The sequence below is a fragment of the Bombina bombina genome, chromosome 4 (assembly GCF_027579735.1).
Source record: "Bombina bombina isolate aBomBom1 chromosome 4, aBomBom1.pri, whole genome shotgun sequence".
Classification (NCBI taxonomy): Eukaryota; Metazoa; Chordata; class Amphibia; order Anura; family Bombinatoridae; genus Bombina; species Bombina bombina.
Genome location: NC_069502.1, coordinates 528,986,392 through 529,007,298, shown reverse-complemented (window position 1 = coordinate 529,007,298; position 20,907 = coordinate 528,986,392). Strand labels below are relative to the sequence as shown.

The following is a 20,907-nucleotide window of genomic DNA, read 5'->3' as shown; positions in this document are numbered from 1 at the left end:
TATATTTAATTAGATTAGATTTAATTAATTTGGTTATACAGCAATCAAATGTTAAATATACTGGTGTGTATATAGAAAACTGAAGTGGAACAGTCACCAGAGAGTACATCTAATATTCTAATATATATATATATATATATATAAACACCTACATACGTAAGAATGTAACAACCGTCCATGCTGTAGCAACTGTTCATCATGACATTGGTTATACACATAAATATGGGTTTTTTAAGGTGCAGGATCGTATTACTAGCTTGAATCACACTGATTTGATATTATATTGGGCATGAGAACTACAAGTCATTATGATATCATGGACGGTTGTTGCGCATGTGCTCTGGACATGAAAATAAACTAAATCAAGGTATTTAAGCTCAGTTTTAACACCATTGTATAATTCATCTGATAAAATAGTTGTAATACCAAGAAACACATTGTGATTGTACAAAAAAATGGTAACTACTTTAATTAAAGTGATTTTAACTGTTTATTGGACTGATCAATTTGGTTGGGGGTGGATGTTTCCCTGTTGTATCTCCAGATTTGTATCTGTAGTGGCAGACTTCCATAAGACTCTGTCTGAGACTCCTGCACAGACTGACATCCAGATCACAAACAAGAGTTTGGAGCTACTTAGAATCCACTGTTAGACCGGAGTGAGAGTCAGCTGGATGGCTCGTAATGGTTCAGTCACCATTTCTGCCCTATGGTGTGCACCTACACTTGTGAGTATGGCATATCTTTATCTGCTGTGATATTTGTTACTGTGACATAGTTCACTATTGGGGTGCCCTTTTTATTTACAGACTGTATTCACCCTTTCCTGCTTTGAGATACGTTTTTTGAAGAGGAGACAGCTTGCACTATCCAGAACATTGCCTGGAGTATGACTGTAGATATTCTGGCCTTGATTTTTCATGTCTATATGGGACTTGTTCGACGTGTATAGTCCTTCTTTGTACATTATTTTGGCGCATATGGGAGTGACTAATCCTTGGTTTATCTTCTCTAGTTTACGTATGAATATGTATAGGTTTGTGTGTTTGTAATCAGTCATATAATGTGCTTGGCCCTAATGTTCATGCTAAGTTCATAGAACATGAATTCATATATTGTTGAACTCAAATGGTTTAAAAGGCAATAGAGAACTTATAAAATAAACGTGTTTTATAAAAAATAAACATATAAGGGTCTAAAAGCAAACTTATTGGTGCTCAGTGTAAGCCAGATAATTAAACGCACACTTTTTTTTTAGTTATGCCAAATATTGGGCAATATATGGCTCATATGGTCAAGATTCAGCATGAATGACTGCCAATGAAGAACTAGGCTCTGCTACAATTTCAGCTGTATGGGTGTTAGTATTCTGTTCATGTTGCATATGCAAGTAGGTAAAGGGGGTAATGTTGGCCCATAGTTAGACTCCCCTGTAAGGGACTGCAACAAATTAACTCTAGAATTCCAATATAGGGAAGTGGGAACTAAAATGAAAACCACTGAAGACATATTATCTAATTTGATTCATTCTCTTGGTATGCCTTGTTGAAAAGCATCCCTAAGTTGGCTCAGAAGCTGTAGTGTACTGCTGTGAGTTAGTTGCTGATTGGTGGTTGCACAAATAAGCACTTCATCATTAGCTCACCTGATCTGATATGTCCACCTAGCACCCAATAGTGCATTTATTTTTCATTCAATGTTTATTTTATAAAAGTTAAAACTTACTCTTTTAAATGAAATGCAGAAAAAACATCAAATATAAATAGATACATGAGCAGTGTATAAAAAAAAGGATCTTTCAAACATTTTACATTCACATAAAAAAATGGAACAATAACATTGGCTAATGTATTAAACCTGCAGAACAACAAATAGATATATTTTAAAAGCCTCTTAATAGCTTTAAACCACAAATGTTACTCTACTGAAATCACAAAGTAAGAACATAGTGTAAAATGATTTTGTTACATGAGTTTGCTGCCGTCTGCAGAAATGTATAGCAGTACATTTCAGCCTCATGCTGACTAAATGATAATGTGCGGATAGCCATTCTGGCAATTGAGATATCTCTGCTGTGGTGCATTAAGCCATGCCTAGTTTGCTTCAGTGGCTAACAGTACTCTGCTATACAAAGCATTCTTGTCCCTCTGAAGGTAAAAAAAAGTCAGGGTAAGCGAACAAGAGCTTCCTGTATTCTGATACCATTAACACAGGAATGTCATCAGCTGACAGAGTTTAAATTAATAAATCTTATCTAACTGTAAATGATTATGCAAAGAGAACGATAGGCTACATATATATTATGAAAAATACTGTATTAAAATATTTTACAATAAAGGAAGTTACTTACATATGATACATCTGTTAGAAATGTAGTTAAACAGTAAAGAGAATAATCTGTAGGTTATACACATTTCAGTGCTGCATATTTTTAAGTATCCCCATATAATGTCATTTTAATAATGTTGGTGCATTTCACTGCCTTTAAAATAGATAGAAAACAATGTTTGCTTAATATAAAAGTTCTCAAATGAGTTATTTTAAAGTGTCTGATCTCTTCATTATTTCAGATGTTCTGTACTATAGTTAGGTCATAATAAGCTGAGAGAAAGAAAAGATTTGAGTCCACAGCTTGGAAAAAAAAATGTGATCCAAATATCAAAGAATATATATTTAATATTGAAAGGATAAAGTAAAACTCCACATTAACGCTATTAAAATGAAAATTGTCTGGCATGAGCTAACCTCTGCCCCATCACTATTGTCTTCATCTGACTTCAGTTCTTGTGAGCTACACACATATCTAAAATGACTCTCTCCACCCTGCAGCACACAAACACTCTCATGTGATCCCATCTCATTGTACTCTCTATCTTGCTACTACTGGTTACATCTCCCCCAAATATGTTCCTTGTCTATACACAGCAAACACTCATTTCACACAAGCACCTGGCTCCCTCCGCCTCTCTTGCTCCACAGCTTTATTTCTTGATGTATTTGCTGCCTGGTTATTCTATTTTCTCTCATCTGACTCCCTAGCCCTCAGTCTTGTCAATTTCCCCATTCCTGGCAGCTGGATTTCCAAAGCTTTTCCAGCTTACTTTCTCCTATAGCCTATAATATGGGACTGATTCAGTCTTACCTTTGGTGAATGGAGCATCACTACACCCACTTATCTCAAACCACCAAATAAACCCATCAAATATGACAGAAGTATAACATCAATATACCCATGCTCCCTACCATAGATCCCCTTTATTATTTATATTCATTTGGGACTAATACCCCCTATTAATTTAATAAGGGTTGGCAGAGGTATAACCTGGCATACAAATTATTTAAAAAAAAATACTAAACTGTTTTTGACAGATCAAACACGTTCTTGTGTACTAAAATACATTAAAATGATGTGATTATTAAACCTGGTAAACATTACTACAAAAATCCGTCAATTACAAAAAAGTAAAAAAAAAAACTTCTGCCACAAGAAAAAATGTAATTAGTCCAATGGTTACTAAAATATTAAAAACACATTGTGGAAATACTGATGTTCCTTAGGGAATTTGTTCAGATCTTTTGCTAATACGTGATTACTTCCATTGTAGCTTAGTATTAATGTTGCCAATACACTTAGAATGTTTAACTATAGTTGACACACAGAATACTGTATCATTAAATTGACATAAACCCATATATTCTTCTTTCATGATTCAAATAATGTGCACACAATTTTAAACAACTTTTCAGTTTCGTTTATTAAAAAGCAGGAAGGAAAGCTCAGGAGCTTGCACGTGTCCGAAGCACTATAGGGCAGCAGTTTTGCAAGAATGTTATACGTAAGAAAGAGCAATAGATGGCAGCACTATTTCCTGTCATGTAGTGCCCTAGACATGTGCATGCTACCTAGCTATGTATCACTTCAACAAAGAATACCATGCGAACAAAGCCAATTTGAAAGTAAATTGGATTTTTTTTAAAGGGTATACTCCATATGTCTGAATAATAAAACAACATTTTTGGGTTTCATGCCCCTTTAACTACCATGGATATAACTAATAATAACTAAATTAATGCTACAGGTACCAATATTAAATATTAGCCTACCTTCCAAGGCATAAAACCATTTTATATAAGTTCTATGGGCAAATTTACAAGTGATGTGCTACTGTTGCAATTTAGTGTGAAGACCTAGCGTAAAGTGTAAGAGTTAAAAAAACAAAAAAAACAAACACAACATAAATACATTAAAATAAAGTGTTACACTCATATATAAACTATCTGATATTTTTTTTGTATATAAACATTAATAAAAAATGTATATAAGGGTTAAAATTATATGGTATATGACAAGGTGTCTGCTTATTCTGATTTCCCAGCCCCTTTCACTGTGTGTCCCAGCCCAACCTCATCAACAGTGCTAAATTGGGAGCCTCTAATGACGTTTTAAAAAAGGTTTTATACTGGATTTTTATATCAGTATCTGTGCCTATTCTTCTTTATAGTAGTGCATTACATGCCGTTATATGAAAATTGGTGTATTAATTCTATATAGATTTTTAATGTCAACATTTTCCCTAGAATCTGAAACTTAATTTTATACACTCTGCTTTTGTTTCCAACTCTCATCCTTAACGTGTCATACCAACCTCTTGCCATATCCCCAGTTACTCAATCATCTCTCATGCCCTTTATTCTTCCTATAACTCTTCCTCCTTTTATTGTCTTCCATTGTGCCCTCCGGTATTAATATCATTTTCTGTCTCTGCTACCTACCCTAGGTTTTATTTCTAACTGTATTTCTTTTTTGTTGCATCTATTCTTTCTAAATACTACTTTGTAGTAATGAACACACCGAAAAGAACCCTTTTTTCTAATTATTAAAGACAACCCTTGTATTTGGCTCACCACGGTAATTTTGCCCAATGCCAATATTTTGGATGCCATAATACAGCATTCAGGATATTGGTGTGACTGTAATGTAGCCATGAATCAAATGTATACATAGCAACATTGCTTGTCCATCACTGCTGCAGGTAACATTACCTCTAAAGATGCAAACTCCCATGTGTTGCAGCCCTTTCCAGTATCCAATTGATTGATTCTAGCCCTAAATTATAACAATGCCCCCACATGCCTGTCACTAAGGAGTCAATCTGAACATTCTTGCAGAGGGATTCTACAAATAGCAAGAGCTCTGTACAACCAATATTTCTTTTATAAACGTGTGAGCAATACTGTGGACAATTCCATATTTGCAAGATAATACACACAGCAATTATTTATAGTTTTTTATTTGCCAGAAGTTGGTCCTTAATTTTTAAAATCTTTACTGAAGATCTTTTTTACCTGACTAGATTTATTTAAAACAGACTTAGTGCCTTGATTAGGAAAAGAGGGATCATTCAGAGGATTTAAAATAACCACAAATCTAAAACATTGTTATAAATATTACACACACATATATATATATATATATATATATATATATATATATATGCACACACATACATATATACACACACACAGGTACAGTATATACATACACACACATATATATATATATATATATATACACACACATACATATATACACACACACAGGTACAGTATATACATACACACACATATATATATATATATATATATATATATATATATATATATACACACACATACATATATACACACACACAGGTACAGTATATACATACACACACATATATATATATATATATATATATATATATATACACACACATACATATATACACACACACAGGTACAGTATATACATACACACACATATATATATATATATATATATATATATATACACACACATACATATATACACACACACAGGTACAGTATATACATACACACACATATATATATATATATATATATATATATATACACACACATACATATATACACACACACAGGTAGAGTATATACATACACACACATATATATATATATATATATATATATATATATACACACACATACATATATACACACACACAGGTACAGTATATACATACACACACATATATATATATATATATATATATATATATATATATATATACACACACATACATATATACACACACACAGGTACAGTATATACATACACACACATATATATATATATATATATATATATATATATATATATATATACACACACATACATATATACACACACACAGGTACAGTATATACACACACACACATATATATATATATATATATATATATATATTTATTATTTATAAAATATTTTACCAGGAAGGATACATTTGTTTTCAAGTATGTCCTGGGTATATATATATATATATATATATATATATATATACACACACACACAGTATATATACGCACAGTATATATACGCACACATACATTTTCCTGTAACCAAAGCTTTATAACTGCATACTCTGAAAAAGTCTGCATGGTCTTATCTACAGCTTCCAGTAAAGAAAATGAAAAATGTTTGCTATTTTCTTCCCTTTTTTTTTTTTTTTTTTCCTTAATTTGTATTATTTTGTTTTGAAAAATAAGCTTATAAGATGTTAAGAAAAAAATGATAAAAAGCTCTTAGCCATCACAACAGTGGGTTGTCAGTATGTGTAATAAAGTTCTCTGAAGTGTATAAATCATGAAATACCATTCTGTATGCATTGTCATTTTAATAATTTAAGTATCATTCTTGGCCACGAGCAGAAATGGTCACAGAACAGCTTGTTTAGTTTCTATAGTACTGGTGGTTTCTGTCTAAGTACATTTATGTCTGCAGTGAGCTTCCAGGCATATTCTGAAATGTCCAATCTCTCCTGATACACAAAGCTAAGGAAGAGCACATTTGTGGAATATATAGCAACATTGTCTGTAACTAGATTTTAGTAAAATAAAACAAAAGTGTATTAGTTCTAAAAGTGAAGGTCAACTTTAATGAATGAAAGCCCGGTTTTTAAAAATACTATTAAAAACAGGGGCACTTTCATTCAGCAAAGTTTATAAAACAGCCGTTTTGTTCAAAAACTTACCTCTCTCCTCTTCACAGCCGGAACAGCTTCCCCCTCCTGCAGACCCTCTCTTCATACGTCAGCAATAACGAATCCGGCTTCCTCCAATAACGGCTTACCCCCAGAGCAAACATTGCCTGAGGCCATGCCGTGATTGGAGGAAGCCAGATTCTTCATAGCTGGTGATGTATGAAGAGAGGTTTTGCGGGCGGGGGAAGCTGCTCTGGCTGTGAAAAGGAGAGAGTTTTTAAACAAAATGGCTGCTTTGTAAACTTTGATGAATGAAAGTGCCCATGTTTTTAATAGTATTTTTAAAAATTGGGCTTTCATTCATCAAAGTTGACCTTCACTTTAAACTGAAATCAAATCCCTTACATTGCTTAGCTTTTTTTTTTTTTTTTTTTTTTTAAATAACTGTCTCTTTATATGTGAACAGCAAGGTCAGAACTACCAGTAGTGCAGCAGGTGCAGTGGCACCAGGGCCCAAGTGCTTGGAGGGGCCCATAGCAGACAGTATAGATACTAATCATCACTATTAGTGTATAGATATTACATCATTATACAGCACAGCATATTTATACAAATTTGTCATATTTATACAGAGCAAAGTACTCATAGGTGATAGTGTATAGAAACTCCCATCATTATAGAGCACAGCATATATTTTATCACAGTATACATACTCATCATATTTATACAGAGCAGTGTACTCATCAGGATATACTGTATAGAAACTTACATCATTATAGCACACAGTGTGCTCACTGTATAAATACTCACTATCATTATAAAGTGCAACATGTTTATTATTAGTTTGTATATATTTATGTATCCTTCTGAGGGCCCAAAAGAAGATTTGTGCCAGGGCCCTCTGTTTAGTAGGCAGCTTAGCTCTGTAATAAAGAGGGATACGGTTCCTCTGGAAAGAGCAAATAGCACAACAAAAAGTTCCCTTAAGTAACCTTGTAGCCTCTTGACATCCAGAGCGTAATTAAAGGGACAGTCTACACCAGAATATTTATTGTTTTAAAAGATAGATAATCCCTTTATTACCCATTCCCTAGTTTTGCATAACCAACATAGTTATATTAATATACTTTTTTTTACCTCTGTGATTATCCTGAATCTAAGCCTTTGCAAACTGACCCTTATTTCAGTTCTTTTGACAGACTTGCATTTTAGCTAATCAGTGCTGGCTCCTAGGAACTCCATGTGCGTGAGCACAGTGTTATCTATATGAAACACATAAACTAACACCCTCTAGTGGTGAAAAACTGTCAAAATGCCCTGAGCTAAGAGGCGACCTTCAAGGGCTTAGAAATTAGCATATGAACTTTCTAGATTTAGCTTTCAACTAAGAATACCAAGAGAACAATGCAAAATTGGTGATAGAAGTAAATTAGAAAATTGTTTAAAATTACGTACCCTATCTGAATAATGAAAGTTTTTTTGGACTAGACTATCCCTTTTAATGAGTGTGATCACACTTTAAAGGCAGTAGAAAGTGATAGGGGTAGTTGCATAGTGAATTACTTCATTAACAAAAAGGCTAAGCAATATAAAGTTGTTTATGTATCTTTAATTACTGCTTTAATTACTGGTCCCTGTTAAATTATTTCATCTCAAAATAATCACTTTATTTTATATCTGAAATAACAAAAAAAGATGTATAATCTTCCAGTGCAAATTATTACAAATTCAGCTAAAGCTCATCATAAAATGATGGATAACTACTATTCACTGTTATTTTTGTATATTTGCAGGAATGAGCAATGACTCTCTCAAGAGGGAAAAAAAGCTACAAACTAGAGAAACTGATGTACTACATTTGAAATCATGTTGAAATTAAAGTGTATACTCTTGGGAATGTCAGCACACCATGTCCCTTTAATTATAGCACAGATAAAATCATATGTTATTTCTCTGTTCAATCTTTATTTTCATGCCTGGGGAAATGTATCCTTGGCTATTAATCAAACTGTGTGCGTTGTATTTATTAACCACTAAGCAATTGATTTTATGTGGATCATCTGTGAACAAATATTTCCAGTTAAGTTCAATATAAGATTTAATATTTTGAGCTTAAAGGGACAGTAAACACCTTTTAATTACAAGACATTGTGGTTGTGTTGCTATTCAATGACATATCAACCAAGTCTAAATGATTTTAAAACAAATTATAACATCCTTTTTGCTGCAATTGTTTCTCAGTAACCAGACTCAACCATTTGCTTTTGGAGGAACCAGTCTCGACTTTAGCCAAAAGGCTAGGCACAGTCATGCTGTTAGTAGAAAGTGCATTGTTTTGCAGTTGTTATCAGTTAAAGCCAATAAGGAATGGGTATGTAAAAGGATTAGCTTTGAGTAAGCATTTCAAGTTCTCAGAATTAGAAAATCCTTACATTTTCTGAGCTAAATTACATGAAAAGGGGCAAAGCAATAATGAACGTAAAATGCAAAGTTGCTTTACTACGCATAACAAAACATTTTACGTAAAAATCTTAAGGTGTTTACGGTTACTTTAACATCTCAATAAGTAGCAGTGGCTTCACATCTGACAAACAAATGCAAAATGGTAAATGGTTAATTAACATTATTATTTTGAAATCCAATTGGTACAAATTTTCCAGTACTGTCCAAAAACAAAATTTATGCTTACCGAATAAATGCATTTTTTTCATGATGGTGAGAGCCAATGAAACATCCCATGTGGGTTTACACTCCAGTCCACTATGCGGTTGGCAAAAACACCCCAAAATCCAGAGCTTTAACCCCTTCCACTTTGCCTTAAAGGGACACTGAACCCAATTTTTTTCTTTTGTGATTCAGATAGAGCATGCAATTTTAAGCAACTCCTTAAACTTCAGATTTACTCCTATAATCAATTTTTCTTTGTTCTCTTGCTATCTTTATTTGAAAAAGGCATCTAAGCTTTTTTTGGGGGGTTCAGAACTCTGGACAGCGCTTTTTTATTGGTGGATGAATGTATCCACCAATCAGCAAGGACAACCCAGGTTGTTCACCAAAAATGGGCCGGCATCTAAACTTACATTCTTGCATAAAGATACCAAGAGAATGAAGAACATTTGATAATTGGAGTAAATTAGAAAGTTGCTTAAAATGTCATGCTTTATCTGAATTACAAAAGAAAAAATTTGGGTTCAGTGTCCCTTTAAGCCCTTATACAAATGGCCAAGTTCATGAAAGAAAACAGAAAAGCAGAAAAAAAGGCACATGAAGTACAAGACAAGTACTTCTAAAATCCTATGTAGCTTCAACATATAATTTTAATGCTCTCACAACATTTAGGTTGTGAAGAATTCGCTCCTCAGAATTCATAGAAGCAGTAAATAAAGAGGGAACCATAACTCTGGGGAACCTGACATGACCACTGTGATTATGGATATTTAAATAGTCATCTTATAAGTTGATGGGAGACAAAAAAAAACTGACCATTAACACAAGGAAGTATAGTGTGAATAGTCTCCATTTTAAAAGTTGACATTTTAAGAAAATTGTTTATAATTTTGAGATCCAAAATAGGCAGAAAGATACCTTCCTTTTCTTTTTTACTATGAAAAGATGGTGTAGAACCCCTGATTTCTTTCTGAAACCAGAACAGGAGTGATTACTCCCATTGGCTCCAAGTCTTTTATACAGTGCATTTTGACATTTTTTCATAGCTAGACAGCGCTAGTTCATGTGTGCCATAAATATAACATCGTGCTCACTCGTGTGGAGTTATTTATGAACCCGCACTGAATGGCTAAAATGCAAGTCTGACAAAAGAGCTGAAATAAGGGGACAGTCTGCAGAGGCTTAGATACAAGGTAATCACAGGAGGTAAAAAGTATATTAATATAACCATGTTGGTTATGCAAAACTGGGGAATGAGTAATAAAGGGATTATCTTTTTTTTTTTTTAAATAATAACAATTCCGAAGTAGACTGTCCCTTTAACAAATTAAGTGGTAATTAAAGAACAGAGATAACTGATTTTACCTAGGCCAAAAGGTTTATGTGTGCTGGCTATTTTTATCTAACAATGAGTTGCTGATGAATAATAAAACATAAATGTGTACAAGACTGTAGTATATGACACAAAAGCATATTTAAAGGTTATTAAGCATGATTTTGTAAATGCAGATCTGGTAGTACCAGTTTAAACAGTTCCTGCACAGAAACAGCAACTTCCAAGTAACTGAATATAAAATCGTATCTGCCCTATTCTCATTTACAACAAAATGTACGTTTGCTCCATGCATTTATGATTTTATAAAACATTAAAAATAAACAAAAACAAGCAATTTAATGCAAATATATGAGTAAACTCGCAGGCTCTTCCTGTGGTGTCGGGAGAACGTAAAACCTAATTAGACAATAACATTTCTGAGAAAAGTCAAGCCGTATCTACACAACCACAAATTAAAGCTGAGATAATTTGAGCATATCTTAAGAAACTGCAGTTGTATAAAAAAAAACAAGGCTACAAAAACATACTTTAAGATTCATATGTTCAACAACATAAAATAAATATTTATAGTGTTGCAACTTTCAAATAAGCCTTTTATGACTGACAATAATTCTCATTTTTCTTCCTGTACTTTTCTCTTAGAATTTGCAGAATTGTGATGTTATTTTTTTCCTTAAGTTGCTTAAAATGTCAAGCAAGCAAAGGGAGTGTAAGAGAGTCTTATGAACATAATGTGTTTTATTTTTTATTTTAATCTGTTATTAAATAGAAGCCCTAAAAAAAGAAGCCATCATCTTAGCATTGCTTTTTCATTACACAAACATGCTGTACACTTAAACACACATACACAATACCAACACAAACATTACATAAACATTCTCTAAACACACACTACAAATACAAAAAACAAAAAAAGAAGAAATTCATGAAAGAAAAACAAATAGGTTTCATGTCCCTTTAACTAAATGCTCATTTGCTGCTTTTTGTCCATGAGTGAGCGCCAGGTAATTTATTTTGCAGTGTGTATGTATATATATATATATATATATATATATATATATATATATATATATACATATATATATACATATATATTTATATATATATATATATATCTATCTTTATATCTATATATCCTATCTTTTTCCTCTAGGTATCCTTTGTTGAAAAGCATAGATATATATGCTTAGCAGTAGCAATGCACTAGTGGGAGTTAGCTTGTGATTGGTTGTAACACACATCTGTCTCCTGTCATTGGCTTACAGGAAGTGCTCACATAAGTCCCAGTACATTACCTCTCTGGAGCTGTCTAACTATCGGCTAGATAGATTTAGAGTTTTGTCGGTAACGACCCGCGTAGCTAACGCATGCTTTTTTTTCCCCGCACCTTTTAAATACCGCTGGTATTTAGAGTTCACAGAATGGCTGGGTTTTCAGTGCGTTAGGCTCCAAAAAGGGAGCGTAGAGCATAATTTACCGCCACTGCAACTCTCAATACGAGCGTTGCTTACGGATGCGGCCAGCTTCAAAAACGTGCTCGTGCACGATTCCCCCATAGGAAACAATGGGGCAGTTTGAGCTGAAAAAAAACCAAACACCTGCAAAAAAGCAGCGTTAAGCTCCTAACGCAGCCCCATTGTTTCCTATGGGGAAACACTTCCTAAGTCTGCACCTAACACCCTAACATGTACCCCGAGTCTAAACACCCCTAACCTTACACTTATTAACCCCTAATCTGCCGCCCCCGCTATCGCTGACACCTGCATATTTTTTTTAACCCCTAATCTGCCGCTCCGTACACCGCCGCAACCTACATTATACCTATGTACCCCTAATCTGCTGCCCCTAACACCGCCGACCCCTATATTATATTTATTAACCCCTAATATGCCGCCCCCAACGTCGCCTCCACCTACCTACAATAATTAACCCCTAATCTGCCGACCGGACCTCACCGCTACTATAATAAATGTATTAACCCCTAAAGCTAAGTCTAACCCGAACCCTAACACCCCCCTAAGTTAAATATAATTTAAATCTAACGAAATAAATTAACTCTTATTAAATAAATTATTCCTATTTAAAGCTAAATACTTACCTGTAAAATAAACCTTAATATAGCTACAATATAACAAATAATTATATCGTAGCTATTTTAAGATTAATATTTATTTTACAGGTAACTTTGTATTTATTTTAACCAGGTACAATAGCTATTAAATAGTTAAGAACTATTTAATATTTACCTAGTTAAAATAATTACAAAATTACCTGTAAAATAAATCCTAACCTAAGTTACAATTAAACCTAACCCTACACTATCAATAAATAAATTAAATACAATACCTACAATTATCTACAATTAAATCTAACACTACACTATCAATAAATTAATTAAATAAAATACCTACAATTATCTACAATTAAATAAACTAACTAAAGTACAAAAAATAAAAAATATTTACAAACATTAGAAAAATATTACAACAATTTTAAACTAATTACACCTACTCTAAGCCCCCTAATAAAATAACAAAGCCCCCCAAAATAAAAAAATGCCCTACCCTATTCTAAAATTAAAATAGAAAAGCTCTTTTACCTTACCAGCCCTGAAAAGGGCCCTTTGCGGGGCATGCCCCAAAGAATTCAGCTCTTTTGCCTGTAAAAAAAAAACCATACAATACCCCCCCCCCAACATTACAACCCACCACCCACATACCCCTAATCTAACCCAAACCCCCCTTAAATAAACCTAACACTAAGCCCCTGAAGATCTCCCTACCTTGTCTTCATCACGCCGGGTTCACCGATCGATCCAGAAGAGCCTCCGATGTCTTGATCCAAGCCCAAGCGGGGGGCTGAAGACATCCATCCTCCGGCTGAAGTCTTGATCCAAGCGGGCAGAAGAGGACATCCGGACTGGCAAACATCTTCATCCAAGCCGCATCTTCTATGTTCTTCCATCCGATGACGACCGGCTCCATCTTGAAGACCTCCAGCGCGGATCCATCCTCTTCTTCCGACGACTAGACGACAAATGAAGGTTCCTTTAAGGGACGTCATCCAAGATGGCGTCCCTCGAATTCCGATTGGCTGATAGGATTCTATCAGCCAATCGGAATTAAGGTAGGAAAATTCTGATTGGCTGATGGAATCAGCCAATCAGATTCAAGTTCAATCCGATTGGCTGATCCAATCAGCCAATCAGATTGAGCTCGCATTCTATTGGCTGTTCCGATCAGCCAATAGAATGCAAGCTCAATCTGATTGGCTGATCGGATCAGCCAATCGGATTGAACTTGATTCTGATTGGCTGATTCCATCAGCCAATCAGAATTTTCCTACCTTAATTCCGATTGGCTGATAGTATCCTATCAGCCAATCGGAATTCGAGGGACGCCATCAGCCAATCGGAATTAAGGTAGGAAAATTCTGATTGGCTGATGGAATCAGCCAATCAGAATCAAGTTCAATCCGATTGGCTGATCCGATCAGCCAATCAGATTGAGCTTGCATCCTATTGGCTGATCGGAACAGCCAATAGAATGCGAGCTCAATCTGATTGGCTGATTGGATCAGCCTATCGGATTGAACTTGAATTTGATTGGCTGATTCCATCAGCCAATCAGAATTTTCCTACCTTAATTCCGATTGGCTGATAGAATCCTATCAGCCAATCGGAATTCGAGGGACGCCATCTTGGATGACATCCCTTAAAGGAACCTTCATTTGTCGTCTAGTCGTCGGAAGAAGAGGATGGATCCGCGCTGGAGGTCTTCAAGATGGAGCCGGTCGTCATCGGATGGAAGAACATAGAAGATGCGACTTGGATGAAGATGTTTGCCGGTCCGGATGTCCTCTTCTGCCCGCTTGGATCAAGACTTCAGCCAGAGGATGGATGTCTTCAGCCCCCCGCTTGGGCTTGGATCAAGACATCGGAGGCTCTTCTGGATCGATCGGTGAACCCGGCGTGGTGAAGACAAGGTAGGGAGATCTTCAGGGGCTTAGTGTTAGGTTTATTTAAGGGGGGTTTGGGTTAGATTAGGGGTATGTGGGTGGTGGGTTGTAATGTTGGGGGGGGTATTGTATGTTTTTTTTTTACAGGCAAAAGAGCTGAATTCTTTGGGGTATGCCCCGCAAAGGGCCCTTTTCAGGGCTGGTAAGGTAAAAGAGCTTTTCTATTTTAATTTTAGAATAGGGTAGGGCATTTTTTATTTTGGGGGTCTTTGTTATTTTATTAGGGGGCTTAGAGTAGGTGTAATTAGTTTAAAATTGTTGTAATATTTTTCTAATGTTTGTAAATATTTTTTATTTTTTGTAACTTAGTTCTTTTTTATTTTTTGTACTTTAGTTAGTTTATTTAATTGTATTTATTTGTAGGTATTGTATTTAATTAATTTATTGATAGTGTAGTGTTAGATTTAATTGTAGATAATTGTAGGTATTTTATTGAATTAATTTATTGATAGTGTAGTGTTAGGTTTAATTGTAACTTAGGTTAGGATTTATTTTACAGGTAATTTTGTAATTATTTTAACTAGGTAGCTATTTAATAGCTATTGTACCTGGTTAAAATAATTACAAAGTTGCCTGTAAAATAAATATTAATCCTAAAATAGCTACAATATAATTATAATTTATATTGTAGCTATATTAGGGTTTATTTTACAGGTAAGTATTTAGCTTTAAATAGGAATAATTTATTTAATAAGAGTTAATTTATTTTGTTAGATTTAAATTATATTTAACTTAGGGGGGTGTTAGGGTTAGGGTTAGAATTAGCTTTAGAGGTTAAAAAATTTATTAGAGTAGCGGTGAGGTCCGGTCGGCAGATTAGGGGTTAATGCTTGAAGTTAGGTGTCGGCGATGTTAGGGAGGGAAGATTAGGGGTTAATATTATTTATTATAGGGTTATTGAGGCGGGAGTGAGGCGGATTAGGGGTTAATACATTTATTATAGTAGCGGTGAGGTCCGGTCGGCAGATTAGGGGTTAATAAGTGTAGGCAGGTGGAGGCGACGTTGGGGGCGGCAGATTAGGGGTTAATAAATATAATATAGGGGTCGGCGGTGTTAGGGGCAGCAGATTAGGGGTACATAGGGATAACGTAGGTGGCGGCGGTGTGCGGTCGGCAGATTAGGGGTTAAAAAATTTTAATAGAGTGGCGGCGATGTGGAGGGACCTCGGTTTAGGGGTACATAGGTAGTTTATGGGTGTTAGTGTACTTTAGAGCACAGTAGTTAAGAGCTTTATGAACCGGCGTTAGCCCAGAAAGCTCTTAACTCCTGACTTTTTTCTGCGGCTGGAGTTTTGTCGTTAGATTTCTAACGCTCACTTCAGCCACGACTCTAAATACCGGCGTTAGAAAGATCCCATTGAAAAGATAGGATACGCAATTGACGTAAGGGGATCTGCGGTATGGAAAAGTCGTGGCTGGAAAGTGAGCGTTAGACCCTTTCCTGACTGACTCTAAATACCAGCGGGCGGTAAAAACCAGCGTTAGGAGCCTCTAACGCTGGTTTTGACGGCTACCGCCAAACTCTAAATCTAGGCGTTAGTGTTTAATCTCTTTGCAGGGGTTAAATACATAGTTATATGCAAGCAACAGTGCAATGATAAAATGCTGTAATGTATTAGACGATTTTCTATTTGCACCTTTAAGTTTTGTCCCTGAGCCTCGCATATGAATTAATGTAAATTTCTCTTATCATAATGCTGCCAGTCAATTAGCCTGCCAATCTTAATTTGATTAAATACTATGCATAAGCCAGATCTCAAATTTAAATCACACTACTACATATACTAAAACAAATTTAGCTGCTCAATCACAACATCATCTAAATTTGGGTTAAATCAAAATCTAAAAAAAACAAGTGAAAACTTATCATTCTGTACCATATGAGATTAGTCTCCCTGTAAAATGTCAAGATAAGCGCTGTGGTTTTGCGTCTAGCATTGTCCGTTGATTCTGTGGAGTGGACTGTCAGTTGAGTTTGGAGTACAAAATATTGAAATACTATGTGTGAATCAGGAGTACTATTCCTGGTATTAGGATTATCCCTACTGGAAAAAGTAGCACCCCTTTTTCTGTTCCTTTTCTGTCTTAAAATCAGACCTGTTGGTAGATCTAGAGAACTGAATTTTTTTACTTCCTTGATTTTGATGATTAAAGCGCAAGAACAAAATACTCACACTTAGCTAATAGTGCAGGAAAAGGATGTAAAGTAGACATTTTTCCTTACCTCTTTCAGGATTCTTTCATTAAAGAACTGTTGTAGCTTTTCATTACAGTAGTTGATGCAAAACTGTTCAAAACTGTTGTGTTCAAAGTATTCTAAAAAAATAAAAATAACGTAGAGTAAAAGTCAGTTGAGGATAAACGTTTTATATTGGCAGAGAAAACAATATGAAATTATATGTAACTGCCTAGAGATAAACAGAACATAAGAGGCATTTAAGCAATAATCCAATAATTTGTCTTCTATTATCTCAATTGCCTCTGACAAAGACATTTTTTTATATTAATGTAACATTTATGAGATATAAAACTAAACTTTTTTTTTTTTAAAGAAGAGTGGTACATTAAAACAAATGTTATACTCCAGTTATAATATCACCACTTGGAAAATCTTAGGATGTTCTTAACAGCAGTTTTGCTCAAATTTATTTTATATTATATTGACAATCACTAGATTTGACAATTTCAATGTCACTAATATCACATTTCTTATTTGTGATCAACTGCTTGTTTATAATCAATATATAGTGGTTTATAAATAGATATAAAACACTAGCATTGACACCAGTTCTGACGTGATTGCACATGTGCAACAATTCTCCTTCAGATACCAGCAGTAAAACCAAAATGGCGGCACCCACAATTAGAGGATGGTGCATGAAATGCATTTAGGGTCAGATTACGAGTGGAGCTCAAACGTTTGCACGCAAGCGATATGAGGTTTTCGAGTTCATTTGCGTGCAAGTTAAAATTCACTCATATGACAAGTTGAAAGTAAACGCGATCACTTGAGCACAATTGAAGTTAGGGCTCGGTGAGTTGGCGTGTCCAAAGAGCTCTGGTTAAACAAAAAAGTGCCACTAAACACATCAAAAATACATTACACAATACAGTAACACTCATAATAACATATATATATATATATATATATATATATATATATATATATATACACACACACACACACACACACACACAGCCCCAATTCGGAAAAAGTTGGGACAGTATAGAAGATGCAAAACAACAAACAAAAAAAGTCACCCTGTACTATATTGAAAATACATTATTAACACATTATTTGATGTTTTACTTTGTGAATTTAATGTATTTTTGAAAATATACACTCATTTCAAAAACTGATTTTCAAATCTGATGACTGCAAGATGTTCCAAAAAAGTTGGGACAGGGGCAATTTAGGACTAAAAGCAAAGTGACAAGTTGAAATAAGAAGGTGATATGAAACAGGTGAGAGAATCATGTAATCATAGTACATAAGGAGCCTCCAAAAGAGGCATAGTCGTTCAAGAGCAAGGATGGGTCGAGGCTCGCCAATCTGCCAACAGATGTTCCAGCGAATAATAAAACACTTTGAGAACGACATTCCCCAAAGACAAAATCGGTTGGATTTTGGGAATTTTGCCTTCCACAGTGCACAACACTTCTGAATGCGAGTGATCTCCAATCCCTTAGATGTCACTGTCTCAAAAACCATCATGAGTCTGTAATGGATATCCTGACATGGGCTCGGGAATACTTTGGTAAGCCTTTGTCAGTCAACATCATTCGCCGCTGCATCCACAGATGCAAGTTAAGACTATACAAAGCAGAAGCCATACAACAGCACTGTCCAGAAGTGTCACCAACTTCTCTGGGCTCGGTCTCATCTGAGATGGACAGTAGCACAGTGGAATTGTGTTTTTTGGTCCGACCAGTCAACATTTCAAATAGTTTTTGGAGAAAGCAGCAGTTGTGTTCTCCAGGCCAAAGAGGAAAAGGACTCTAGAAGCTGTTATCAGTGTCAGGTCCAAAAGCCAGCGTCTGTCATGGTATGGGGGTTTGTCAGTAGCCATGGCATGGGTAACTTGCACATCTGTGAGGGCACCATTAATGCAGAAAGATATGTATACATTTTGGAGCAACATATGCTGCCATCCAGACTTCGTCTTTTCCAGGGACGTCCCTACATTTCGCAACAGGACAATACCAAACCACAGTCTGCTTGGATTACAAGCACATGGTTGTGTAAGCAGAGAGTGCAGGTGCTAGTATGGCCAGCCTGCGGTCCTGACCAGTCTCCAATTGAGAATGTGTAGCACTACAAAGACCCGGTACAGTTGCGCAGTTGAAGACATGCATAATGGATGAATGGGAGAAAATTCAGTTTGCTAAACTTAACCAACTGGTGTCTTCAGTGCCCAAATGCTTAATGTGTGTTATTGAAAGAAAAAGGTGATGTTATACAGTGGTAAACAGTCGACTGTCCCAACTTTTTGGAGTGTGTTGCAGTTATAATATTTTAAATCTGTATTTTTTTTAAAAATACTTTAAATTCACAAAGTAAAGCATCAAATAATGTATTAATAATGTGTTTTCACTATAGTACAGGGTGAATTGCATTTTCAAATGACTCTTTTTGTTGTTTTTTTGTATTTTCCATACAGTTCCAACTTTTATACAATTGGGGTTGTATATATACAATACATTTTACTTTCAACTTGCAATAGGAGCGCTATCCAACACATGCAAAAAATAACTTCTAGCGCAGTTAGCTCGAGAGTGGGAGCGTTAAAATACTGATCCACTTGTTATCTGGCCCTAAATGTTTATTATAAAAACATTATTTTTTTAACATAAATAGTCTCAATAGAGAAAAAATATAAAGCTGACAAATCATCTAGCAACCAGTATGGTTTTGAGATCAAATATACTGAGCTGACATGATGAGAACTGAGTTAACAAAAGCTGTGGGAGAAATCAAATTCCTGGAAGAAAAAAAATTGGCACAGAGACCCATAAACAAGAGAGGGGGCGCGACTGACTGAGATGGAAAGGCAAGAGAATAATATAATAGGCTAAAAACAGAACACAACTGGGGAAGTAGAAAATACAATTTACAGTCACATGGGCTACAATGTAGCGGTGCTCTCGGACACGGGGGCAACTATTTAACTAGAACAGCTGATCCACAGATAGGCAATTAGCAAATTTTTCTCCTGTTTTCATCCTAAACTTTTTCTTTTATTGTTTCTCTCTTTTTCTTTAGCCTGTACTATTAATGGGTACGAATAAACTGCGCATTACAAAGAAAGCAGGAATAGCACCTTTTAAAGAAGCTCATACAAAAGGCAAACTTACTTATTGCAATAAAAGAACATTGTTAAGAATAATAGGATGAATTAAAAATGCTCCCTCGGATTGCAGAACCACACAAAAGCTAAACTCAGGCAGTAATTGAGATGCTTAATAACTCTATATTGTGCCACCTGTTACTCTGCAAAGTCAGATATAAAAAAAGAAAAAAAAATGTATATACAATTTATATTAATATTATTTTCTTCCTTAGAGAAAAGTACTTATGATAACCAGCTATGATTTATACAAGTAACAAATAGAGATGTGGTTACTAAAAACAAATATTGATAAAGAGCATTAAAATGGTTATTTAATATACTGGACAATTTTCTAAAAAAAATAAAAAAAAATAATAAATAAATAAATAAATAAATAAAAGGCCTTGAAATTCTAAGAAGCTTTTAATGCTAACAAATGGCTCAGCGTGCTCCTTGTTTTCCTGTTGTGGCCAAAAATAATCTTTTAGTGTGTTATTAAGCAGGTAGTTTCCCTTCTATACAGCAACCATGAACACTGGGGAACAAACAAATG

At 34.9% G+C, this 20,907-nt stretch overlaps 1 protein-coding gene across 8 annotated transcripts in view; it reads right to left on the bottom strand.

Annotated features, from left to right (window-relative positions):
• MYO6 (myosin VI) overlaps positions 1-20,907 on the bottom strand; it is a 635,235-nt gene that overhangs the window by 230,456 nt on the left and 383,872 nt on the right. For all 8 annotated transcript variants that reach the window (XM_053710463.1, XM_053710457.1, XM_053710460.1 and 5 more), the window contains exon 14: positions 17,249-17,340. In XM_053710463.1, the coding sequence (XP_053566438.1) occupies positions 17,249-17,340 (92 nt within the window). The remainder of the gene's footprint in view (positions 1-17,248; positions 17,341-20,907) is intronic.